The 27,970-nt window shown below is 42.2% G+C and overlaps 1 protein-coding gene across 1 annotated transcript in view; it reads right to left on the bottom strand.

The window, feature by feature from the left end:
* The window catches only part of AASDH (aminoadipate-semialdehyde dehydrogenase), a 468,424-nt gene that overhangs the window by 221,258 nt on the left and 219,196 nt on the right, over positions 1 to 27,970 (bottom strand). The window contains exons 7-8 of the mRNA XM_085642048.1: positions 20,889 to 20,995; positions 11,911 to 12,083 (exon numbers count right to left, since the gene is read on the bottom strand). Coding sequence (XP_085498174.1) covers positions 11,911 to 12,083; positions 20,889 to 20,995 — 280 coding nt within the window. The remainder of the gene's footprint in view (positions 1 to 11,910; positions 12,084 to 20,888; positions 20,996 to 27,970) is intronic.

The following is a 27,970-nucleotide window of genomic DNA, read 5'->3' as shown; positions in this document are numbered from 1 at the left end:
CTCTCACGGCCATGTTCTACACGCTAATGCATATAGACTTACATGCGTACTCACTGATATTTCACTTACATATTTGAGCTCAAGATTACTTACAGACTCAAACCTTTTCTTTTCGCGCTGATGCGCACAGCATTCCTGGACACAAATTGCTCTCATCTACAGTTAATAAAGAATCTTCTGACTTTAGCGGTGATACACACAGCTTCACAGAATGTATACTTGAATGAAAACTGCTTTATGTTGTGTACAGCTGGTTAACGCTGATACACACAGCATCTTGGACAAGTTTTCATAATTTTTAAAATTTTATTTTTCTTCTTCTCTTTTGACAGGTTCTTCAACTCTTGAGTTTAAGCACAACCTCACTCTTACACTTTAATAATAATAGAGGGTACACACATTCTCTTTAGTATAACCTCATTTTCGTTTTGTATTCTCCCTACATTTTACTTTCTCTTCTTCTCATCTAACTCAACTCTTCTGTCTTACTTTAACAATGCAGAACGTCACAGCTGCACCATTTTTTTTACAAACTCCTGGAGACCCTCCGATAAAGTGGAAAAAAGTATTTGAACGATATGCTCGTGTATGTGGCACGTCGCTTAGTGTTGAAAGGAAAACAGCCTTACTCATGCACTGTCTTGGATCCGAGGGACAAGATGTTTTTGACCATCTCCCAAATGTTCCAGACAGTACTGCTGCGAGCCTCAATGAGTTTGAATTTATAAGTTAGACCTCCATTACTTACCTAAAGTCAGTACTATACTTGAACGCTACCACTTTGGGAAACGAATGCAAAAGGAGAGAGAGAGCATTGAAAACTATGTTACAGATTTAAGAAGATTAGCTTCTACTTGCAAATTTGACACACTCATTGAAGAGAGAATACGTGACCAATTCATGTTGGGTTGTGCGTCTGAAAAGGTGCGCGTCGAATTATGGTTAAAGGATGAACCGACCCTGGATGAAGTTTTGATTGTGGCAAAGAGAATTGAAAATTCTGTTGAATGTGTTAAAGAAATCAAAAAAGACCTCTACAAAGATGTTGCAATTGTCAATACCAACCCTACTCCTACTTTTAACACTAGATTGAGAGACCTGCAAACCAAACCTCAAGTTAAAGATAAACAACTTAAGAAGTCTCGTCCACAGTTTAATAAAGAAAACAAGTGTTATCGATGTAATAATGTTGGTCACTGGGCTAATGACAAATCCTGTCCTGCCTTGAATGCTGTCTGTACTTACTGTAAAAAAAGGAGGACACTTTGTAATAGCCTGCAGGATCAAATCCTCTAAACAAAGAGTCAATGAAATAAGCCAAGAAGGTTCTAGTGATCAACACGATGTTGAGTGTGGACAAATTATTGTTCAAGTAGGCAATGAGGGACCGTTAGACTATATTCTTGTTGAAGGACAGAAAACGAAAGTGTTGTTCGATTCTGGGGCCAAAATTACTATTGTTTCCAGTAGTTTCTTTAATGATAACCTGAGTAACAAAATTAACCTACTTAAAGCTGATATTTACCCCACTGCTTATGGTGGAGATCCGATTGAGCTAAGGGGGTACTTCATTGGTTTGATTGAATATGAGGGGTGTTATACGTCTGGGAAAGTTTATGTCTCAAAAAAAGGGGACAGCATCATCAGTTGGTGGCATCAAAAAGATCTAGGTGTCATGTTAGATCCTAATAATGAACCTCCAATAATACATAAAGAGAAAAGGGTTGTAGAAACCGTAAATCTTCACTCTGCCTTACAAACCCAACTTATGAAAGAGTATCCCCGTGTTTTTGGTGAGCGACTTGGGTGTTTGCAATAATATTGTCACAAGATTAAATTGGCTGAGGAGTCCATTCCTGTCTCTAGTAAAGTACGCAATGTTCCTTTTAGCGTCAAGGATTAGATGTTGCGTGAATTAGAGAAACTTAAATCACAAGGGATTATTGAAGAAGTGGAAGGCACTTCTTGGTGGGCTCCGGTAGTGGCCACAAGAAAATCAGATGGATCCTTGAGATTATGTGTGGACCTCAGACAGCTCAACAAGTGTGTTCTTGTAGACAAATACCCTTTACCTAATATTTCTGAACTTCTGAGCATGGTGCGTGGTGCCAAGGTGTTTAGCACCATTGATTTGACATCCGCGTACCATCAGATTATGCTCGATGAATCCTCTAGAGACCTAACTTCTTTCGTGACACCTTTTGGAAGGTTTAGGTTTGTAAGACTTCCCTTTGGTCTTGTCTCTGCTGCTTCCGTCTTTCAAAGGGTTATGGAGAAGGTATTAGTCAACATACCTGGGGTCTGCGATTATCAAGATGATATTTTGGTATATGGTCCTGATGAATTAGAACATTCAAAGAGAGTTTGTTTAGTTTTAGACAGTCTCTCTACCCACAATCTTACAATCAACCGTGAAAAGTGCAAATTTGGTTTAGACAGAATTGACTATTTGGGTCATTCAATTACTGCAGATGGTGTTGTTCCCAAAGCTGAGTTAGTCAACACTATCAGGGATCTCACGCCCTACTCATCGAAGGAAGAACTCATGCGTTTCCTGGGAATGGCAGAATATTACAATAAGTTCATTAAGAACTTTGCTGAGACTACTCATAATATGAGGAATTTGCTTAAAAAAGGAGTCAAATTCATTTGGGATCACTTGTGTGATAGAGAATTTGTTGAATTAAAATGCAAACTGCAAGCGACCCCCAAACTTTGATCCCTCCAAGAGTTCTATCATTTCCACTGACGCTAGCCTAAAAGGGTTAGGTGCTGTGTTGTATCAAGGGGACTAACCCAGAGAATACCATTATGTTCATTTCAAGGAGTTTGAAGGGAGCGGAATCCAGGTATTCCGTAATTGAGAGGGAGGCCCTTGCAGTCTACTGGGCCATTAAAAATTGTAAAAAGTTTCTTTGGGGTACTTCGTTTATGGTTAAGACTGACCACAAACCGTGCGAAGTTTTGACTAACAAGGGCATTGATTCTATTTCACCGAGAATTTCCAAGTGGATTGTTGGTTTACAAGGTTTTGATTTTGCTGTCAAACATGTGCCTGGCCCAGAAAACTTGGTTGCCGATACGCTCTCAAGATTGCTTCCCTTTAATCACTCTGAGTCTCAAGATGACCCTAGTTTTAGTCTACCGCATGATTTTGTTTGTGAGATTGATTATAAAATAATTTCTCAAGATCGCTGGTCTTCTGCCTGTTTAGAAGACCAGTCTATTCAAGAAGTTTTAAAATTGATACATGATGGTTGGCATCATAAGGAACAAGGAGGACTATCAGTGAAAGATTTTTGATCTGTGAAGGACCAGTTGTCTAGTGGTGAAGGGATGTTGTGGAGAGGTCACAGACTTGTTCCCCCGATATCTGTAAGAAAAGAACTACTAGAATTTGCTCATGAAGCACACCAGGGCATCTCAAAAACCAAAGAGAGATTACGTTCTTCTTACTGGTGGCCTGGGATGGACATTCAAATTGAACGTTTAGTTAGGGAATGTGTAGAATGTTCTCTCAGTGAAAAGTCTTTAAAGGTCAGGACACAACCGATGGAAAAGAGGTTGCGTCCTACTGGCCCGTGGAAAGATGTTGCTCTTGATATTTTGGGGCCTGTACATGGGGATGGGTCTATTCTAGGTGGCCGGAGATTTCTTTTGTGAAAAATATATGTACTAAAACTGTAATAGATTTTCTAAAAAATATAATTTCTAGAGAAGGCTTAACTGAAACTCTCTTGACTGATAACGGGGTACAGCTGGTCTCAAAAGAAATGGAAGACTTTCTTACCAATTGTGGGATTGTTCACAAGAAGTGCGCTCTTTATCACCCTGAATCCAATGGAACTGTTGAGAGGTTCAATAGGGTAATAAAATAAACCATCTCTTTAGTGAAACAGAATAATCTCAATTGGAAGGAGGAAGTTTCTAAGAGGGTTAGCGTACATCGCTTTACACCTCATACTGCCACGGGCAAATCCCCTTTCATCTTGTTCCGTGGGAGGCAACCTGACCCTTTTCTTGAACCTCCATGGGTTAACAAGTTTCTTTCTGACAAAGGTGTAACTCCTGATTTAAGTTCTTGGAAGAACAAGGAAGAACATATTTGTCAGAAAAGCAAAGAAAATTATGATCTGAGACATGCTGTTAAAGCTACTAACATTAACGTTGGAGATTTGGTCAGAATTAAGAGACCTGGTTTCGGTATCTCTGGTTTCAAATTTTCAAAGCCTTGTGAGGTTATTAAAGTTTTTCAGAATGCAGTCAGGACTACTGACCATAAAATGTGGAATCTAAACAGAGTCGCTGTCTGTGGTAAAGTTAATCATTTAAAAAACCAATTCTCTGATGTTGGTACGAAACCTCCTGTTGATTCTCTGAGGAGATTCGAGAGAGAAACAGATAGCCCTTCATATTTGAAGGACTATGTCACTTGTATGTAATTTTATTTTGCTCCTATTTTTCTTTTTTTTTTTCTTCTTTTCTTTTCATATTCATGTTTTCTTGTAACATAAGGGAGGGAGATGTGTTGTAATGTTATTTATCTTATGCTACTTTCCCTGTTTATCTTATCTTTTTGATGACATCCGTGTGTTCTAGAATATGACTGCTGCTCTGACTGAATGTTGGAATTCAGAGGGTAGATTGGAGAAATACACTTGAGGCAGTTGGGTGGATGAGCTGTTGTACCTGTTACTTTAAATAAATTCTAAGAAGATATCTTCATCATCTCCTGTCATCATTCTGAAGTATCATCTTTTTAACACGTGTTGGCTATAATGATATCTAAAAGACAAGTTTATAAGTATTACATTTTAACAACGTTTGAATTTGTGGTGTTTTTCCTGGTTATGTCATTAACTATATAGAGTGCTCCGATACATGTTTATTTATTGTATGGAGCCAAGGCCACATTGGCCACAAGCTCAGATAACATCCTTGGGTGGCAGAATGTTGGTTATCATAGCACACCAAAAAATACATGACAAATATTTAATGTAAATACTTTGATGTTGGATGTGCAGCAAGCTTGTGACCACTTCTACCTAACTGTGTTTGTTGGCTTTTATATGAGCCCCAACATATTTCACCATTAACAATAATTTAGTTTTTCTAAAACACTATCATCACTACTGGTCTCAGAATTATTGGACCGTTGAACATGTATATGTGCAATAAATTTGGAAAAATGCTTCAAGATCTTATTAACTTTACTTTAAAATTTCTCTTCTCTTCGCTTTATATTGCCTCATAGCCAACGTTTTAATGTAATTACACAATTCACTCTGCAACTCTTTCCCTCTGGAAATCAGAGAAAGCTTGTTTATCCTAGTATTCTCAACTCTTAACTTTAGTTCAGCCCCCCTGCTGGGCACACTCACACTGCATTGCTCCCGGATTTTCTCCTCATCTACATCCTTAATTGTCTTCTGTACTGAGCCTAAACATTGCTTCTTCTTTCTTCCTCTATTCCTCATTTCAATTCTCTACTACATCAAATTCTTAACTTGATGCATGAATATATATAAAATGTACAATAACTGTATAACAATGCCACCCCGGATTTCATTACAAATGTCCTACTTATCAGGGCCAATACAAATCATGACTAGTCTCACTTTGATGTTTGGTTCTAAGTGGGAGATTCCAGTTTAATAGTCTTTGTTTTCTGCATCTGATGCAGTTCTATTGAATCAATCTCAGAAAAGCCTCCAACAATAGTGATATGTCATGTGAGATCAGTTGGAACACACATACAGAGTGTCAAAGCCTCTACAAAGGGGGTTTGAATGCAGATGCGAGTTTGTCATGATAAATATCAAGTACAATCAGGCAATGAATATATACATGTTAGCATTAAGTTTACCCTACCTTTCAACAAAATAACGTGTTACAACTAATATGCGCTGTATTTACTGCCGCAAATGTAAATTTAAAGGCTGTGCAAATGTGCTTACAAATAGGATTGTCAAGAAGTACCTTAAATGAACGTTGCGACCATATAAGGATGTCATTTGAGATGTCATCAGTGATGTCACTGACCATGTCATGAGTGATGTTATATGTGAGGTCATCAGCAGTGCATTGCGGGAGCGAGAGTTAGAATTAGCTCAACTAACTATAACGGCAGAATTTCTCTGGTTTTGTACAAGTGAAATGTCCAAATGTCCAACTAACTATAACGTCCCTGAAACCTATGGTTTTTTTCAGTGAATTTCAGAGGTTTTTTAAATGATAATTTCTAACTATAACGACCCTGAAACCTATGGTTTTTTCCAGCTAATTTCAAAGGTTTTTTAAGTGCTAATTTCAAACTATGCCTACATATGTAGGAGATATGCAGACAGAGGAAGAAAGGCGCAGAAAGAAGCAAGAGAAATGCAGAAAGAGGCAACAGAAATCCAGAAAGACAAAGAAAGATGCAGAAAGAAGCAAGAGATATGCAGAAAGAATCTACAAAGGGGCAGAAAGAGGCCTTGTTGCAAAGTCATTCTGTGCTCCCAACTTTTTGCTGACAGGTACTGGTGGTAACTGACTGACTAACCAGGCCTATAGCCAGTGCTATGCTAAAAGACACTTAGAATACAGTGAAAACACCTACATACACTAGGGTGCACTATGGCTCGGGGTACCCCTGTGATTGGCATGACCTCCCCTGTAAGGCCCTAGTACATAATAGAGCAGGAGGATTAAAACTACCTCTAAGTCAAAGGTGCAGAAAGATGCTTCTTTAACTAGTAGTCGCATTTGCAGAGTGGTAGAGAAAGGATGCTGGGCCTCCGACCAGCTCTCGGGAATTCCTCTGCGTAGGACTTACAGGAAGCCAGGAGGGTTTCTTGGCCCCCAAAGTCCCTCAGGAGTAAAGTGGACTTTATCCCCCATCCCGTAGTCTGCCAGGAGGCGCATTTGCAGAGTGGTGGAGAAAGGGGGCGTGGCCTCCGAAGACGTCTTAGCAATCTGTTGCCCCAACCATACTGTGCCAGTTCCTGCTCTTCGTCACTTCTCCCTCTCCTCCTTTGGGACAGTGGTCCCCTGTCCTTTTACTTTGGGACAGTGTTTCCACAAAGTTCAGTTTCCCAGAAGAGCAACCAGTTCTTGCTGCCTGCTTGTCCTTCTACCTGCCTGTCCTGCTGCCTCAACCCAGTTCCCTCAACCTGTGGATTTAATTGCAGTTTCCCAGAAGAGCGACCAGTTTCTGCCTCCTTCTGCTTTTAAAGTGACCTACTTTACCCTGCTACAGTCGTTATGCAGGAGACCCGCTGCTCCTACTTGTGTCTCTTCCCAGGCGTACCACATTTAAACAAGCTGCGTGCTCCTGTTATTTTCACAAGCTACTGTATTGTCTGCACCATGCCTGCTCTACTGGCTCTGCTTTGCGGTGGCAACTCGACAGCACCCCACAGAATTGAGATAATCGGCCCCCTGGTGAACTTGTATATTTATTTAAGTGGGAAAGACTGTTCATTCTGTTCTGATCATTGACTTTTAGTACTTTGTTGTTTTTTTTATTGCCCATTCCTGCTTTGTGTGTCTCCACCATGGCAGTTGAACAGCTCCCTGATTTTCAAAACTTGTCACAAGCTACCTACAGCGCGCACATACCGAGCGCACGCATTCTTACCTGCTTCCAGCTCTTCTGTGATGTGTGCATGGGTTCTTTTGTGACGTTTTGTACCTCATTTGGTTTCCTGCTTACATGGACACTTGGGAGCACAGTGATGCCGGGAGCCATCCGGCAAGGCGTCATTAGTACGTGCCTCCATTTTGGGATTGGAGTGCTCTACATTATTACTTGTAGTTTTCCAACATGTTTTGTTCACGCCTTGCCAACCACGTTTGTTCTTTCAATAAAGTTCAAGCAGAATTTGCACTGGACTAGTAACCTTGCAGTGTTCTTTTGGTCTGCAGTTCTTATCTTCGTTGAGAAAGTTTCCAGTGTTCCAGTTTCTAGTATTTATTGCATACATGAACTTCAATTCCCTGATCTGTCTCCCAGTTTTTCCAATCCTCGTTTGGAGGTACAACTGATTTCACTTCTTTTCCTTGAGTCTCTTCTGTTATTCTCCAGTTCGTGGTGAAACGCAGGACATTTGCATGTTTTGAATTTTCCAGCAAGGTACTGTTTCTTTCCGTTTTTTGCTTCTCACATGTCCTTCAAGCCTGAACACGTTTTCCTTTACTGCAGACCACGGCGACTACTTTATTTGTTTTATTTTATTGTTTTCTTGGGACAGTGTCATACTTCGCTCACAAGAGGAAAACCTTGCTTACTTAACTTTGTCCTTGTTGTATAATGTCCAATGCCTTACTACTTGTTGTCTCGCAAAATGATAGCAACATTTTATTACTTATGCTGTTGTGTGCATGCGTTTGACTTGTGGTCCATATTACTATGTGATTGTATTTACTTTCGTTTGCAATGTTCGTGTGCATTACGCCCCTTTTCCCTCGCACGTCAAGGTTTGCGTTGGGAGTGTTTTTTGGTTTCGTGTGGAGTCCCTTCCACACATCACACCCAACTTGTTGTTGGGGAAAGTGCTGTAGTTTTTGAGTGTAGCGTTACGCTCCTGCTTAGGTTCCGTGTAAAGTGTTTTCTACACATCACACCCCATTTTGCATTGGGGGGAGTTCTGTACGGGTTGAGTGAAGCCTTGTGCACCTGCTTAGATTCTGTGTAGAGTGTTTTTTACGCATCACACCCAGTTTGCGCTGGGGGGAGGTCTGCATTTTCTGTGTTGCCTTGTGTCATGTGGTGTGTGCCCACAAATTCCACCCCAGCTTGTGTTGGGGGTAGTGCTTTTATGTAGTTTGTTTCTCCTCTTCTACGGCTTTCCTTTTTATTGTGAGCTCACCACCTGTGCGTTTTGTTGTTTTTGGTGTGGATTTTGAGTGAAAGGCAGCTTTGCTGTTCCAATTTTCCTGTGCTGCTGCTTTCACCCTTTCTCTGTTTTTTTTTGCTTTGCTTCTTTGGTCTGTTCTCTCCTACACCTTGTTGTTGGCCCCCTCGTACTTTTCTTGTGTTTTCCTGGCCAGCTTGCATGATTTTGGTACTTTGATTTGTTGGTAGTCTTTGGTGTGGGAGTGTGGGTTGTGTTGTGGTAGAAAGGGAGATGGTGCATGGGTGTTTTCTACTTGTGTTCCCGTGTCTCTTTCTATCTACTTTATTCTTTCTGCATGAATTCTCCTCCTTTAATTTTCAAGCTACTTTTCAAAACTATGTTATGTTATTTATTTCTTGCATTTGTTCTGATACCGTTCTGAGAGTTCTTGTTTTCCCTTATAAAGAAAGGAGATGTTTTATACTGCTGCTCAGCCTGGGTGACTGTGTGAGAGAATGTTGGTGAGTGGAATGTTCATGTGTGTGATTGTCAGTTGGTAAATGGGCTGAGCAGCAGTGAGGCTGCTCCTGGTGTGGCTCTCTTATGTAACATCCTACCTGAATAAAGATACCAAAAGAATCTACCTGGATGGACTACTTCTTATTTACAACACAATCCTACTGTGTGGGACTTACTGGAGGTAACAAGAGGGGTAGTTGGCCCCCAAGGACATCTTGAGGGCCAACTACCCCTCCTATTACCTCTAGTAAGTACCACACAGCAGGATTGCTAAGTTCTCATACCAAGCAATGTCCCCTTTGCCAACCACTCGGCAAACGCGCTCCCTGGCGCACTCTTGGATGGAGATTGAAGTCCCCTTCACTGCTGGGGCCCTTAGGGCCCAAATAGCCTACCTTTTACCTCCAGTAAGCCCCACACAGTGAGATTGTTGAGAGGACACAGGCCACGCCCCCTTTCTCCACCACTCGGCAAACGCGCCTCCTGGTATTCTCTTGGTTGGGGGATGAAGTCCCCTTTCCTCATGAGGGTCCCTGGAGGCCAACTTGCCCACCAGGTACCTCCAGTAAGCCCCACACAGCTGGATTGCAGAGAGTGGTCTGAGGTCACGCCCCCTTTTTACACCACTCTGCAATTGCGCCCCCTGGTGCACTGCTGCTCGGGGATGAAGTCCACTTGTGTCCTGAGGTCCTCAGGACACAAGAGGACCTCATCGCCCCACCAGCAGTGCACCAAGAGGCACGTTTGCAGAGTGTTGTAAAAAGGGGTGTGGCCTCAGACCACCTCTCTGCAATCCAGCTGTGTGACACTTACTGGAGGTACCTGGTGGGCTAGTTGGCCCCCAGGGACCCTCAGTATTCAAGGGGACTTAATTCCCTAATTTAGAACGCGCCCGTGGGTGCGTTTGCAGAGTGGTGCAGGGAGGGGGCGGGGCCCCCCCTACCGAGGCTAGTTTCAGGGACCCCATCTGCCGGAGCATGGCCAGCCTTCTTTTTTTCTTATAAAAAATTTATGAGGGGGGCCACGTGGCCCTCCTCCTCAGGACAATTATGGCCCCGGGGACCCCATACCCCAGGGGCCATCCTTCCGTTTTTTTTTTTTATTTAAGGTGAGGGGGGCAGAGTGGCCCCCCTCCTGGGCCACTTCTGGCCCCAGGGACCCCATCCCCCGGAGCCTGGCCTTTTTAAAAAATATATTTTTTAATTAGGGAGAGGGGCAGTGTGGCCCCCTCCCCTGGACCACTTCTGGCCCCGAGGACCCCATACCCCGGAGCCGGTCCTCAAGTTGGGGACCGTGGGGGAAGCCCCAATGCCCCCATAGTCCCTGCTAGCTACCCGCCTCCTGCAGGAGCCAGCATTGCTTTTGCAAACAGCAATATCCCGGGGATGGGCACCCCAGGACGTTGCCAGCCCTGGGGGTGGCGGTCCCCAGGGCCATCGAGGGCACCAGGAGGGGGAACGTGCGGCCCCACTCCCAACATGCAAATAGCCCCAGGGAGGTGGTGGTCCCTGGGGCCGGAGGTCCGCAACGGACCCCTGTATGTCAATAAACAGTGCCCCGGGTAGGTGGTGGTCCACGGGGCAGTGTGGGGGGGCTCAAGCCCTCCCATACTAATTATTTGAGAAAGCCCGCAAGGCCCCCTCACCTTATTAGAATAAAGCCGCAGGGAGGTGGCGGTCCCCGAGGGGCTTGGGGGGCCCGCGAGGCCCCCCACACTCAATAAACTAAGCCCTGGGGAGGTGGCGGTCCCCGGGGCTCCCTCATTATTTGTGCATTGCCTCCAGGACCTGGCCCACCCGGGGGCTTATATATAACAAAGCGGGGGAACCCCCGATTCGTTATTTTTTTGTTTTTTCATCCAGATTCTCGCACCCAGCGTGAATTCAGCCGATTTAAAACATAAAAATTTTTTTTAGTCCTGGGGGTCCTTGTGGGACCCCCTGAGCAGGCCTAGGAGGTCAGGGTGTTTCTACCCTGCCCCTTTTTCTTGTTTTTCATCTTTTTTTTTTACTGTTTTCTTGTGACTCGGTTACCGAGTCACAAGATGGCTGCCAACACTTTCTGGTTTGGAGTGATGGCAGCCAATCAGAATGAATCTCCTGCTCGGGAGAGTTCGCGAAACCTCCTCGGTGCTCAGATATCGATATTTTTATTTTTTGAATTTCTCAGGAACTACTGAACGGGTTTACACCATTTTAAAAAAAGGTCACTTTCTGAACCAAGAACTACCTTTTCGCCAAATTTGGTGTAATTCCATTCAGCAGTTCGGGCTATAGCCTGTTCCAAAATTTCCTATGGAAATTAACATGGGGAAAACGTGTTTTGGGACCCCCCTTTTTTTCCAGCCCACTTAGATTAGTTGATGGCAAATCCTACAGATTAGTGGAGACTCTTCCCTTACAGTGATCACAGGATGAAACCTAAAATATGTTGATTATCTACTTAAAGATTTTTGGTGTGTCGGACCTTTGTGTTTCAACCGGAATAGAATTCTGAAGAAGCATCTATTTCAGCCAATTCCTGGTAAATTAAGGATGTCATAAATACCACAGATTAGTATTCTTTTCATTACCTGTTGCACATATTCTATGTTCAGACGTTTGCCATGACGTTTGATCTGATTGTCCTTTCGCCCCAGGAAGAGTAAGCTTCCATCTTTCACAGTAACCCAGTCACCTGTTTCTCGCATGGTTGTGGATGTGTCAGAAGCTTCATCGTCCAGTAAACAAATTCTTTCTTCTCCACCTGTTGGTGAAGCATGACCTGAGTTTAGTAATGTTACATTAAAATAGAAAATCAACAAATAATCACAGAGTTTAATGCACTCTCCGTTCACTTTTGAACTGCTAAATTGTATCGTAACAATACATATTTTATGGATCTTTTAGGTTAGGAATTAGTTAAAATCTTCTATAATAGTTTTAAATAAATTTCTGAAACTGTGATAAGGTAGTCAAAAGAACTAGACCTCTACAATGTAAGGAAGGATGATTGCGGCTTTTGAACACGCCTAGTTCCACAGCACGGCTGAAAATCTAAGTCCAGGATGGCTGGACACAACTGATTTTCTGGAAATTCACATAAGATATTTATATGCAATAAATTTAAATTAAATCACCTACAATGTAGGTGGTTGTGAAAACCTGGCATGGATTAGACCTTCATCCATCAAAAGAAGGTGGTAAGAGGGGCTACTTGTGTTCATAGTACACCTTCTACAAACAATACTATACATCTATCATAAACGCACACAATTATCTTCTCTGACAAACTATATTAATGTTTGGAAGAGATTTGTTGTACCCATCCTCAATTTCTTTTTAAAAGGGATGCTTTGTTTTCACCAACGGCAGGTGGCATCCTTCATCATATGGTCCACTTCTAACCGAGGCCAGATTTGCAAGTTGCCATATAAGCAATTTTAGTGGTGTTGTGCAGTTGTGTTTTACCTTGGTGTATCACTAGAAGGGGTTTGGATCTTGTTAAAAATGCTATACGGTTATGCATTCCCTTCTCCCATTTATGCAAAAGGGGAAGACCATCTAATGATTCGGGCAGCAATGACTCTTTAACCCACTACAATTTCTCATAGGAATTTAGGAAAGAAACAGAAATAGGTTTCTCATCAATAAGGGCCTTATTACGAGTTCGGTAGTCCATGGACCGCCGTACCCTCCGTCTCAGTCCGACAGCCGCGAGCTCAACAGTCTGACTGCCATATTACGACATGGGAGTATTGCAATTGCAAAGACCGTGGGTGAACCAGTAACTCCGCCAGCACACGGCTGACCGCCAGGATCAGATTGTGGAAAAGCAGCTGCCAAAGGGGGGCAATGAGGAGCTTCACCACCTTCCGTATTATGAGTTTGCTTTCCGTTGAGCTAACCGCGGCGGTGGGGCCACCAGCTTCGAATCAGCGGAAACAAAGTATTTGGGGTGCATACTCACCGCTCTACTGTTCTACCCATCAGAGTTCGATGTGGATCCCTTTCTCTAGGCCCCCCCTTCAGAGCAGCAATCTTCACCCCAAAGAATACAACCCTGATTGCGGTGATCTACAGGTAAGTCCTGTTTTTACCATATACTCATTGCCTGGACTGGTCACTTATGGGCTGGACTTCGACAATGGGTAGGTGGTATTTTTCCACATGTGTCATGAATATGTGTGCATTCGACACTTATGCAGCCCAAATGTACACACAGGCATCGATAGATATGGAAAACCATCGTCCACCGCCCCAAGACGGCTGCAGCCACACCGCTTGCCCCATGGCCAACTCATAATACGTTGGTCTAAAGACTGCAAGTGCTGCGGTCTACTGGTGGCTGCAGACGCAGTGTTCAGGTGGTCTGACGGCCAAACTTGTAATCAGGCCCTATGTAAGGATGGCAAATATAACTCTTATATAATCTTATTTGCTTATTCTTCTTGACTAAAATGTCACTTTTGACACTATTTCATCTTATACTCATTAACAGTCGCCATCAACTTGGTCCTCGCAATAAACTCCTCAACTGGCTAGTATCCTTTCTTAGTACTCATAACCAGACAGCCTGTGTGTCTCCAATTAGGTCTACAACTAGTGCATTTTTATCTTCATGTAATTACGCTACTCACTCTTGATAGAATATTCAGCTTTGCACTCGTGTTCTACTCAGAATTTGTCCATATCATTATTCCTATACCGATTGATGGGCCAGAGAAGAGTTAGCAGGGGATCAACAGTGGAGGTTGAGGTCATTTGCTTCTGATTTCCCAGGGTCCATTCTGCTACGACTCTGCAAACTAAGCCAAGTACAACCCATTTTCACTTGCATTTTTTTCTATAAATTACAGTAAAATCAAGATTTTGAGAAAGGATGTAAGGGTTGCAGGGGTAATGGGAGGTAGTGTATTAATACCCAGGTATTCATCTTAATACCTCTGTATTAAAATCTAGGTGTCTGAATATATTTAAATTTATCATTTAACTAAAAAGATTTTTTTTAAAGTACTGCAACACAGACCTTTTGGGATGGGATGCAAGGGATATAGGGGTAATGGTTGGGGAAGTGTTAATACCTGGGTTTTTATTTATTAGAACATAATTATTTTAAAATCTAATACTATATATAAGTTTAAAGTTATTTTTAGCCAAATCCAACACTCACGTTGAAGGGGGGGATGCTAGGGCTATAGAGGTAAAGGGTGGGGAACTGTATTAATACCCAGGTATTCTTTTTAAACCCGGAGTACTGATTACTAGGCGCTGAAATATGTTTACATTTGATTTTGCCAATAAGCTTACATTTAAAAATAAGTGCTGCGGCTCTTGCCTTTAAGGACAGGATGCAAGGGATAAAGGGGTAATGGGTGGGGAAGTGTATTAATGCCCAGGTATTCAATTTAATACCCAGGCATTAATTACTAGGTGGTGGAATGCCTTTAAATTTAATATTCTCACTGAACTTAAATATATTTTTTAAATGCTGCAACACTCACCTTTATGGACGGGATGCAAGGGATATAGGGGTAATGGGTGGGTATGTGAATTAATGCCCAGTCATTAAATTTAATACCTATTACTGACTAATTAGTATTATTTGAAAAATAATAATAAACACAAGAGAAATTATTTTAAAAGACATCTATTTCAATTTTAAAACCCAGTTTTGAATTAACAATAATAATTACAGTGAGACACTTTATTTTAGAGTAAGCTGCATGAGCAAATAAAAACACCATGTTCTATATTTCTCATAACATTTTTTTTTACAAATAGTAAATATTGACTAACATTTTTATAAAAACTTTATTGCAATAAACATGTTTTTCAAACTGTATAAAGTTGTTTACCACGCTTTTACGTTTCTTTCAATAGTGAGAATTGTCCTTTTTTTCTTTCTTTTGTTGGGCCTCAAGCATGTGGTTGTGCGTCTGTTTTCACAGTCGGCGGAGTGTCGCGGTCAAGATCGGAAGAGTTGGGGTCAGGTGCGAACAATTTCTATTAATAATTTTAATAATACAGGTGACTAGGTAAGTATACGGGTGGGGGGGTAAGTCAGATTATAGTTAGTAGGAAAACCAATGTCTGTGTTGTTTTTCCCACATTTTCATTCCCATATAAAGTTGTTCGCATGCACACATCTGGGCGGTTGCTTTTTTTCAAAAGTAGGTTTAAAAAATGTATATACATTTTTTTAACCCTATTTAAAAAAAAAAGTAACATTTTGATGTTATATTTGAAATGCTTTTTTATGGCAATGTGTTTATTTGGAAAGGAATTACAAGAAAGGCAGAACCTCCCTACATGTTTCTATGCATTCTGGGCTACAGCTTTTTTTAAATCTGACACAAACGTAATTCCCTTTGAGGAGTTTGATCACAAAGTGTTTTTTTTTTTTTTAAACATATTTTATTTGCCGATTGCATACATATCACAGAACCCTGTATATCAGAGTCATCATATATTTGAAATGTTTTTAAATGAATTACGTACAGTTTTATTTGGAATAGGAAAAACATGTGCCTGCTTGGCAAAAGTGGAAAGTCGGACGCCGTATTCAGGCGGACATTTTTTGGTAGGCACAACGAGGTGGCGAAGTAAGCTAAAGAAAAATGGTGGATTCACTACCCAGATCTGCAACTGGGGGTGAGCGTCTGAAAAGTTTCAGCGTTCCGTCCATCATCTCCTTGTGTTTGCTTTGTTTGCCCTAAGTCAGCAGGGTATTCCCAGACATGGGTCCCTTACTCACTTTGCCACTGGATTCAAGCTAGTCTGGCTGATGAGCGGTGTTACCCCAAAAACGATCCCAGGATGTTTGTTTCCGGTTCAGGGAAGACCGGGCTTGGCAGTTCCGGCTGGACTGTTCCCATGAGGCACAGCGTCAGAACTGATTTGCATATAGCTAGGTATGAACTGAGGTGACGAAGTGAGCTAAAGAACGATGATGGATTCAATTCAGATCTGCGACTGGGGGTGACTGTCTGAAAAGTTTCAGCACTCCATCCATCATCTCCTTGTGTTTGCCCTAAGTTGGCAGGGTATGCCAAGACATGGTTCCCTTGCTCACTTTGCCACTAGATTCAGGCTAGCCTGACTGATGAGGGGTGTTACCCCAAAACTGATCCCAGGATGCTTGCTTCCGGTTCAGGGAAGATCTGGCTTGGCAGTTCGGGCTGGACTGTCCCCATGAGGAACAGGGTCAAGCCTGATTTGCATATAGCTGGGTCTGAACTGAGGAGGCGAAGTGAGCTAAAGAACGATGACGGATTCAACCCAGATCTGCGACTGGGGGTGAGAGTCTGAAAAGTTTCAGTGCTCCGTCCATCATCTCCTTGTGTTTTCTATGTTTGCCCTAAATTGGCAGGGTATGCCCAGACGTGGGTCCCTTGCTCACCTTGCCACTGGATACAAGCTAGCCTGGATGGTATGGGGTGTTACCCCGAAAGTTGTCCCAGGTTGCTTGTTTCCAGGTCAGGGAAGACCTGGCTTGGCAGTTCGGGTTGGACTGTTCCCATGACGCACAGAGTCAAGACTGATTTGCATATAGCTGGGTCTGAACTGAGGTGGCGAAGTGAGCTAAAGAAAGATGATGGATTCAACCCAGATCTGTAACTGGGGGTGAGTGTCTGAAAAGTGTCAGTGCTCAGTCTATCATCGCCTTGTTTTTGTTCAATCTGCATTAGTCACCATGATCTTTAGATGAAAGTACCCCTCTTCATTCAGCAAAAAATTATGGCATACAGTCCTCCAAGAACCCTATGATCATCTACTGGTCTTCTTCCTTGGGTTACTGCTATCAAGCAGAGGCAAATAGGCGGTTGCTCCTATTTGGCAGCCAGGCACCGCAACAAATTCCCTAGAATTACCAAATCTTTCATAAGAAGCTGAAAGCCTCTTTTTCCAAGTTGCTGATTTTCTCAGATATATATCATCACTACTTTGTTTTTGTCCACTCAAGTACACCCTATTAGACGAACTGTGCACGTCACAAATACTGTTACTTTAATTCTTGATTAATCATAATATATGAAAAAGCACTCCACATTCCAGCTGGGATTCTGATTCCCAAGCATGAGGGAACAATGTACTGGGATCTCCAAAGTTATAATGAGAGTTATGAATGCTTGCAATGCCTGGCATGGTCCTGAAGTAGTGGAGTAACACATATCCTCTGCAAACACAATGTGATTCATCGGCAAACCTTAGATAATTAACTAGGGGTCTTCAAGCAAACCTCGTGCCACCTGCATAAGACAGAAGATGCAGAAAAACTCTGCAACCTCTACTTCATATGTTTAGAAAAGAAAGGAACATTTGCTAGCCCTGCACGCCTTGAATTGGCAGTAGATTCCTGCACACATAGCTCTCCACATAAAAAACAGAAATATTGCTCCTTCCAGGATTCAATCCAACACAATACTTGGATGCATCAGTTTTGCATCTACGCTTACATTGACAAAAATATTAATGCTTTTAGCTAGCCATTAGAATCAGTAATCTCCTAGGAGAAATACATAGAGCCACAACAGCAAACCATAATTGCATCAAAGAAGACAGTTGTATATTTCTGTGGTTTGGTGCCACAAAAGTACACACTCAAAAATTGTTGGTGCTCTAAAAGTCAAGTGAAAACATCTATAAAAGAGAACATAACTTTCTGATCCTCAGATATGTGCATTGATAGTCAGAAGTGTTCAGAATGAATTATTAGGAGCTGATCCTTGCCCATAAAGCAGTTTATGGCAATCTACTAATGTATTTTAAATCTAGATTCACAGTACATATACTCTTGCAGAAAGCATATGCAGGCATATAATCGACTCTGGAATGCCCTACTGGAACCTCTCTGAGCTGTTCTTCCCTGCCTAGTTTCACCTGCCCTTAATGGGTGGGGAAAGGATTAGATGTCTCGCAATGGAAATTATCCCTAAATATCATGAGATTAATCCCCCCAAGTAATGCTCAACTTTGCAAACAAATCTGACTTTATGATTGTTCGCAATTGCTACTTCCAGTCAGCTCACCTTTCTTTTTTCTACACACTACTCCTCCATAATCTTGTGCATGAAGTCATATTCTATTGTACTGCTGCTGTATTACTCATTACGCGTGACGTGCTCTGCTACCCATGTGGCTAGGTCTATGCTATACAAACACCACTGATAAATAATGTATGTAATTACAAAAAAACAACAAAAAAATCTATTATTTAGGACTATATTTGTTGTTGGCAGAACATTTACTGGAAAAGCCAAACAGCATTTTGTGTTGAAAAATTGATTCTAGGTTCTGTTCGAGTACAATTGCACTCTATAGGTGTGGCCTATTTTAGAACTACAGCAAGGCAAATTGCTGATGTGACAATATTCACCGTATTTAGATATTTATACTTTTGCGATGTAGCAGAGGAAGAGGCACAAGTGGAATCTGTGTCAACGCCAATGGTGAAAATCTACTAGTGAAATTACCACCGACATTAAAACATACAGAAAATACCTGTTATGAATAGGCCCACTATCTTCACCAATCCACATGACTTTTTCCTCTTGATCCGGGAAAGCATGTAAGCATGTCACCCACCCTCTACAAGCACAGAAATTGCCATAGTGCTCAGTGTGATCAAGTAGATAAGCTGCTAATCGTTGTACCTGAAGATCTGGGATTCATTTCAAGGGATGTCACTTAAACAGAAACTCAAGGGATTCTGGTTACTAAGACCTTCCTGTGCAACAAATAGAAAACGTGTGTACTGGTAAAACGGTATAAACATGTGATATATGGTCTTCTGTCCAAATGATGTCCTCCCATGAATTCAAACCATCAGCAGAAAGCCACTGCAAACATACATATATATATATATATATATATATATATATATATACACACACGCACACACACCCACACAACACAACAGACGCACATGCAACATTATAGAATAGCATGCATACACACTCACTCCTTGCTCTTTCTTCACCACCCACCTTCACCTCCATCAGTTCCGGAGAACACGGAAAATTAGCCACCGAGTCATGCAAAGGACTCGGATCAGTGCAGCCTCACCTTCCTGCCATTCTTCTTGTGTCGGATAAATGTAAGGCCCCAAAGTGCTGCAGATGTTCATGAACAGCTGCAACCTTCTCCTCCAGCAGGCCATAACAGGAAGAAACGTTAGAGGTGAGAATGATGCCAAAAGAGGCAGATCCCCACTTCCATGGTGTTGAGTGGCTGTTTCAGCACCCATGGGGAGTTAGATTGGTGATGACTCCCTAATTCTCCCCCAGGAGAGCCGACAGGGGTTCCACATTCAGGAGATGGGAGTGCAGCATGATGTAAATTGGAGCTGGCCACTCACTACATTTTCTTTTTATTTTATTTTATCTGCTGCATAGCTTTTTTCAGCTCTATGTGGAACATATTGTGGGGTAACTCAAACATGGGAGTTAAATCACAAAAGCCAATCTGCGGACAAAAAAATAAAATTGGCGTGCCTCATTTGCACCAATACTCGCTACAGTATGACACACTCTTTCAACATACAGGCAAAATTAAAGCACAATGTAATTGCATGCCCAGGTTCTAGTCTTGTAATACTAATCCAGGGCCTTTGTAATAAACCCAAGGCTTGTCTAGCCACAAACAAAACAAGCTTTGGCAAAGTCAAGTTTGTCTCGCCTTTTAGCCATGTCATTGCAGACTTACTGAACTTCTCGTGATAATGTACTTGTGTATGTGTCACCACCCATGAGCACACATGTGTGATGGCACGGTGGCCATGTTGTGTTTGTTTTTTTAAGTTACCATTCCAAGATGGTGGACACCAATCCGCAGAGTGAAAAAAATAAACAGAAAAAAACATGAGGGGTTAGGTGAGCAACAGAGTAACAAAGGATTGAGGGAGTAATAAAAAGCTGTTGTTAAATGATGATGGTATGCAAGGAGGAGAGGTGGAACAACATAGGTGTGGAGGTTTTAATTATAAAACTTTTGTTTATAAAAAAAAGTGTAGTGTCGAGAAAGGGAGAAACAATGTCAGAACCTTGCTGTGGGTGCGCAAAAGGGAGAGTGCAGGCTTGTGTGGAGTGTGAAGGGGGAAGCTGAACAAGGTGAGAAAGAGAGAAAGTAAAAGTGCACTCATATGAAATGCTTAAAGAAAAAGAAATAGGTGGTTCCCTGAATGTAACCAGTGGATAGTAACAAAGAAATGCTCTAGAGGCGGAACAAATAATGTACATAGAGGAAAACTGTCAAATAAGAAATAAGATAGACAAGAAAGTCATATAATCAACACCAAGGGATGACCGAAAGCTCGCAATATGTATATATTATAAACCATATCTTCCACTAAAAACAGCCAATGCTGTTTATAGGTGACAGCTAAAAAATAATACTTTATTTCAAGAAGTTACAACATGAAAAGGCTCCACTTGGTAAACGTTTAAAGAAAGTTTAAGAAAATATTTTGCATATTTATAAATATACAATCACATGTATATATTATATATATATATTTTTTCCAAACAAAATAATAATTGTATATAACATTTTAACAAATATAATACACAACCTAGAAATAGTTGTCCTTCTCCTTCTTCTACTATTGAGCCGTTGGCATCTCGGACTTCAACTATTGTTCCCAGAAGTGGAATGCCCAGTGGCACAGCAGGCTCTTCTCTATTAAACAAAAACATTTTTTGTTATCATCCTGCAAGACGGAATTTCTTTAGCACAAAGCATACACCACACAAATGCTATGACTAAGCTTTTGTTTTATAGCATTTCACACAACAAAAGTTTTCTTCTCTTTTTTATGTTTCTCACACTAGCTTTCTTTTTATGTTTCTCCAACATTGTATATCTAAAAGTAGAGATGGATTTCCGAATACCAATGTCATTCAAGATTCCTCTGATCTTTCTGTTAAACTTTATTCTGACAGTTATACATAATTAACCACTGGTCCAATTTACAAAGTCACTCTAGTACGAAGAGACACTGCACTGGCGATTACCAAAGGGAGAGTTGATATATGCTCGAGGCGGATACAAGTGGTGGTGTACAGGGGTTGGTGAGCAGGGATGAATGGTTTGATGTGGAGGCACCAGCGGCACAATGTGAATATCAGGAAGAGGAATTGGTGTAGGGCACCGTTTTGGATGGAGAACTAGCTCACCTGGTAACCACAGGTTAATGTGTGAATGCAAATAAAATTCAGTCTCGAGCATAAGAAAATGTAGGGTCAAACACTGACTGATTTTACTGAATGCAGTTGATTATCCTAGAATGGATTAAGGGATCTTTAGAAATCACCACATATTTCCTAAAAATACAAATCTGGTATTTCATTACAATTTTTTTTCATTAAATAATACATTTTAGTTTGAGGGAGTTGAGTTTATTCCCCAAAATGAAAAAGTTCCGATAGCAACATGTCTCATTACGAACTGGCATTTTTTAATATTTCAAACCGATATTACAACCTGTTGGCTTTCTAATGTTTTGGGTTCGCCGCAATCGGAGTACTTTTGAGTATGCGTGTAAAATTTGCCTTCCTCTCCTTCGTACTACCTGAGGGTGTGAAATTTGAGTAGTTTTTGTAGTTTCCCAGCCTTTCCTTTAAAAGAAGATTGGAAGTCAAAATACATGATTGAGAGTCTACATGGATGGCACAGTAATGAAAAAAGTGAAATGTAGAAGGATAGAGATATGTTATGAAAAATTATAGATCATGTGAAATTGAGAGTTGGCATTTGATTAAAGGAGTATTGTCTCCTGAAGGGGAGCAAAAGGGCACAGAAAAGAGTAGCCTAACAGGGGATGGTCAGTTTCTATGAAAGCAGTGGGGAAGAAAGTGTTGACGAAGTGTGGGAATGTAGGGTGCTGAAGGGCAAAATGACTCAGGACAGATAAGAGGAATTTAGATGGTGGTACAGAGATATTAGTGATTTGTCTCAGTGAACGCGACAGAAAAGGATAAAAAAAGAACAAGCAGGCTCGAGCATGAAGCTGAGGGGGGAATAAAGTGTGCTAAGGCTAAGATGAGTTGAGATTAAGTCTATGGTAGTGAGTAGACTTGGGGCCTTATTTAGAGTTTGGCGGCCATGTATTAAGTCACGAATGTGACGGATTTCCCATCGCCTTATTACAAGTATTTATGCACCTGAAAGGAGGTGTGAGGGATATCAGTCACGTGAGGCTCTTGCTCTTCTCGTGACTTGGCAAAGTTTACTGGACACGCACGTTTTTCTAAGTATCCTAAAAGGCAGGCGTTTCAGCAAAACAAACTTCAATGCCGTTTCAACTGAGGCCCTGGCCCCATTTAGGTGCTCACACATAGAAAAAGAAAAGGATGCAAAGCGGCACAAGCTACAGAAGAGATAAACCCTGGTTTTCATATATCACAGTTTCTACTTCAACTTGCTAATTCCTATCAATGCAAATAACAGGTGCTGATATTACCCAATCAATGGCATTATATTCAATCAAATTCAGAAGGATGCAGGCTTTATTCTCATGCCAGGATAACCATATGATTAGCAGGTCTAAGCAGTGAGCACTCAACTCACTGAGTGACCTTATCGAACTTGTAGTCGATCCAGTGACATCATCAACTCAGCCACATTTACAATAATAACCTAAACGGCTAATAAAAAAGGCTTTCTCAGTCGTCCTTTCAGCTTCAATTGCCAAATCAGAAATAAGTCATAAGAACAAATTACTTACCTTCGGTAACGCTCTTTCTGGATGATACTACAACTTCGGATTCCTCACCTTTGGAACATTCCCGGGAGCTAGACTGGATCAGGATATTTTCTTCAGCAATGCTCCAGCAAGCCACTAGGCGGCAGGATACGGCTTCATGGTGACTTATCCCATCCCTGAGGTGACGAGCAGAGCCACATAAAGGTCCACTGTTGCTAGGCGAAGTCAGTTTTCATCTTTCTCCTTCCGCACCCTCAGTCGTGCGGCAAATCGCAGTTGATAGCATGCCAAAATCTAACCTTGGACCATTTACAATGTCAAGAGTCCAGTGAGGAATCTGTGCTTAAATAGAGTATTCACCAGAATGAGTGTTACCAAAGGTAAGTTATTAATTATTCTAATGTATACTTCTAACTTTAGATTACTCACCTTTAGAAAGGATAGCAGTATCTCTCAAAAGCAGGGTCTGAGGAGGGCGCCCAGATCAGACAGTCTTGTAGTATGAAGCGAGCAATATGGCCCTCCAGTAAGACCTTTCGAGACAGAACTGATGCAGGATTGTGTGCATTGAAAGAGGTAGCTGGGCTGCGCAAGTACCCTATCGCCCAACACTGGGAAACAATTAGACCAGCAATGAAATACCCTAGGCATGCGTCAGAACACGGCAATTCACAAGGTGGGGAGGACACTAGGGGAGAAATTAGTACATAGTCAGTCCACACATCAGACACTGGATGCAGGTAACAAGCGCCCACTGAGTAAGCCACACCGAAACTCAAGGCATCGAGACTCCAACAAATGCAAAATATACATCAGCCAGTTTAAGGGAGTGAAATACACATAGGAGGGATTGGGTAACACACATGACGTACATGTAAAAACTGAAAAGGAAAAGGCATGTATCGGAAGTGCAGATTTTTTGACTTATCTGTATATAGATGTTACCAATGCATTGTTTCAACCTTAAATCTTGAACTGAACAGAATGAGTGTAAAGTACTGATGCTGGCTGCCAAGTAGATCAGAAAAGTTACAGGGACGCTAGAGATTGAACGAAATGCAAATATACAAAAATTGCTGTAACCAGTGTAACGCACTTTCAATGTAAATTTTCATTTGCGAATCTATCGAGTTTGATAAGTTCAGACAAATGTAAAAGAGAAAACGCAAGTCAAACAATGACATGCATGCTGTAAAATGTATATTGTGCATACTAAATTTGTTTATACCGCAAATAAAAAAATGTAATTAAAAAAATGAATGTGTGCATTTATGCCCACGACACAGCTTGAGAGATGTCCAGAGCAGACACCCATACTGTGCCAATGCTGTTGTAGCAGCCTTGGCTCTGGTGGCCTTCTGAGAGTTCTTTCTTGGCCAGTCTGTAGAAAATGTTAATGCAGAAGATGTCAGAGTCCTCTTTTTAACAGCTTAGACACTCATGGTCCCAGAAAACCCACAGAGAGACGGTCACCAAAAAAAAATGTTCTCTCATTCGGAGTCCTCAGTACCAAATTACTACGAAAGAGGATCTGCAGTTGACTGTTTCACTCATCAGAAGTCATAGGGCCTCATGTAAGTAGCCGAATACCGGTCGGTAACGGCCGATTTTCGGTAATTATACCGTTACCGACCGGTATTTAGGCTTTTGACATGTAGGGGGCTCATTTCTGTATTCGGTAATTTACCGAATCGGTAAAATTACCGAATCGGTAATTTTACTGATTCGGTAAATTCCGAATACAGAAATGAGATGTAGGGGGAGTGTGTGGGTGTTGTCTGGAGTCGGTATTTACCACCAACTAATAGTTGGTGGTAAATAAAGAATGGATGTGTAAAAGCATTTTATAGCGCTTAGAAGTGTGCAATGTGGCTGACATACATGCCCTTAGGGCATGTATGTGCGCCACATGTGCACACATGGCCGAATCAGGGGTGCAACAGGGTGTCCATGTGACACCCTGCCACCCTTGCATGTGCTCCCCCATTACCGAATCGGTATTTACCGATTCGGTAATGAGGCATACCTTCCCATCAATGGGAAGGTATGCCTCATTACCGAATCGGTAAATACCGATTCGGTAATTACCGAATTTTTCCGAATCGGTAAAATTTACCGACTTTTTACCTACATTGCATTTACCACTTCATAAATACCGAATCGGTATGATTCGGTATTTATGAAGTGGTAAATGTAATTTACCTACATGAGGCCCATAGTGAGCAAATCTGCATATGCTTCAATGTTCTGTGCATCAAAAATGTCAGAATCAGATTCAAATCCCACTGAGGCATCATGAAGGGCTTTGGAGGAAACATAGGAACCAGGCCCTCCAGAAAACAAATCACAATAGAGAATTTAAAGAGTTAATCTTGCAAGCATAGAAGGCCAAAAGGGCCAGCAAGTTACCCTTAAGTGCACCCACTGCAAGGTCGTGCTGTGCCAATAACAAAACAAACAACACATCAAAAGGTTTGGCGTGCAGAGGGTCAAGGTGAGGAATCGCAAACCAGGCCCCAAACTTATCCCAGCATCCAGCATTGATGAATTTCCAGTGTAGATGAATGTCATGGATGGCCATCTGGCTGAAACAAGGAAATCTACCACAGCGAGTGGCAACTAAAAGAAAAATCAACTGTTGCCGGCAAATCTTCACGCATGGAAGTGTAAGTTGTGATATTCGGGTGTGGCACTCTCCTGTTTCTGAGCCAGGATGTCATCACAAAGGGGTAGCTAAATCAGAGGGTAAACGCTCAGGCTCAGATGCTTGGGGTACCGGACTCTTCTGCCCAGTCTAGGACTACTATTAAGATAACCTGCCCCCATAGTATAGTGTCTTTCCTCAGGCAGAAAAAGTAGTGACCGGAACACGGGCAGGAGACTAGTGCCCCAATGCAGAGGGAATGTGTTTCCCAATCACCTTTTTGGAGGAAACTATAGTTCCCAGAAGCTTTGATATTACCTATGTCAAAGATAGTGAGCAAATCTTGCCAGAGTATGCCTCACTGATTGAAGATGTCCTTGCCTTCTGGGGATAGAGATGACACTTGTGGTCTGCTAATCAACACTTGCTCTGCTCGTCTCCTCTGGCATTCAGAGACTCCACTAGGTTACTTGATAGCAGTAAGATACTCTGCCGGTACAATCACCATTTGTGGCATTGGAGTGTTGCAGAACCACTTGGAGGTTGATAGGCAGGTTTTAATGGCCGAGTGGATTACCCAAAGCTCCAAAGGTTGATGTGGAACGAGCTCTTCTCTGTGGAGACTTGAGGCCTCTGATCTCCAGCTTCCCCAAATGGTCTCCCCAGCCCAATAATGACACATTTGTAACACCTCTGGCATCCTGGGTAGGCAGGGAGAGGGCCTGCAATTTGTCAGGCTGGTGATCCTCTGTCACTTCATGAGGTCCTGAGCTGTCACTTCCGAGATATGGACAGGGTAAAATTGGCAAACCCAATGCTGGGCTCTCTGAAATCTCAGGCTCCATTGCAGGGTCCACATGTCCTATCTGGCATATAGGATGAGAAAGATGCATGAGACCAGGAGTCCTTGACCGTCTTACCCGTCTTTGCTGAACCCAGGATTGAGCCCGAAAAGTAAGGTCATTTTTTTTGGGGGTGGGGTTTTAAAACATGTTTTTATTGCAGAGTTGTAAACAAGGCATCCATTAAGTCAACCTGTACAAGCATGTCATCTCAAAGCACATCCGTCGTTATAAAAATGCACACAGCCATTCAGCCCACATCCCGGGGGCCGGGCGGCGTACCAGTACAGTGACTCAGAGTATCATGGCGAACATCTCAAAGAGATGTCAGGTCAACAGCATAATATAGTATCTGCTTTTATACCCATCAAACTCCCTCCCCAAAAACGCCGCCAAGTATAGTCAGCCACTCAGAGTGGTTGGCACCAGTATTGTTCGTGTCCACAACATCAGGTCCACACTAGTGCCCTCCCGTGGTAGCAGTTCCTAAGGCCTATCGGTAATCACATTATATGTACCCAAGGAGCGCTGCTCTGGAACCCGAAAAGTAAGGTCATATTCAGAAATTCCCAGACTTCCTGTGGAGGTGGAAAGGCCATAAACACTACAGTGTCAAGTATAATTTCTATAGATAAAATTCTCTGAGTAGGGCTCAGGTGGGACTTCAGCTTCTTGCTGAAAAACTACAAGGAGATCAAGAAAACGCTCAATTTCTGGAGGTGGTCTTTGACTGACTGCAGCGAGCCAGACTGAAGTACCCATCATCGATGTACAAGAAGGACAAGGTACTTTGTAATGCTCTTTCGGTGTCTACTCCATCTAACCACAGATTTCTCCCCTTCTCAATCTCCCCAGGAGACAGACTGGACCCAGAAACTCACAAAGCAGTGCTCCTGTGTGGCAGTAGGTGGCGCTGTGCGACTCCACACCGACTTTTCTCAACCCTGGACAAGACGAACTAAGCAGCATGTAAGCACCACCCATGTGCTCTGCCATCAGTTTCTTTTGTAGGCTTGTCCACACCCTCAAATGCGGAGCTCATCAGCAAATTGGAAGGACCAGTGGGCAGATTCCTAAATTGGGACCCTTGCACAGAATGGGGTGGTGGGTGGCATTATGAAACCTCAGTTAGATAGAGTATCCAACAGAAAGCGCATTACCAAAGGTAAGTAATTTGCTCCACTGATTGATATTTCTAACCACAGATTCCTCATCTTGTGAATAAATACCAAACCAGTGCCTCCTAAGGTGGTGGGTCTGTGGAAAGGCTCAGATTACAAAAACCTGCAAAATGCCAACTGACCAGACTGTCAAGGCAATAGAGCTTTGCGAATGTGTGCACTGATGCCGCGACAACAGACTGGCAGACATCCAGGACAGGCATTCTGGGTGCCAGTGCAGTGGCAACAGCCTTGGCTCAGGTGGAATGAGCACTCAAAGCTTCTGGAGGTCGCTTCTTAGCC

Source organism: Triturus cristatus, chromosome 2_2 (assembly GCF_964204655.1).
Source record: "Triturus cristatus chromosome 2_2, aTriCri1.1, whole genome shotgun sequence".
NCBI classification, from domain to species: Eukaryota; Metazoa; Chordata; class Amphibia; order Caudata; family Salamandridae; genus Triturus; species Triturus cristatus.
Note: the sequence above shows the minus strand (reverse complement) of the source record. Positions and strands in the feature narration are given on the sequence as shown.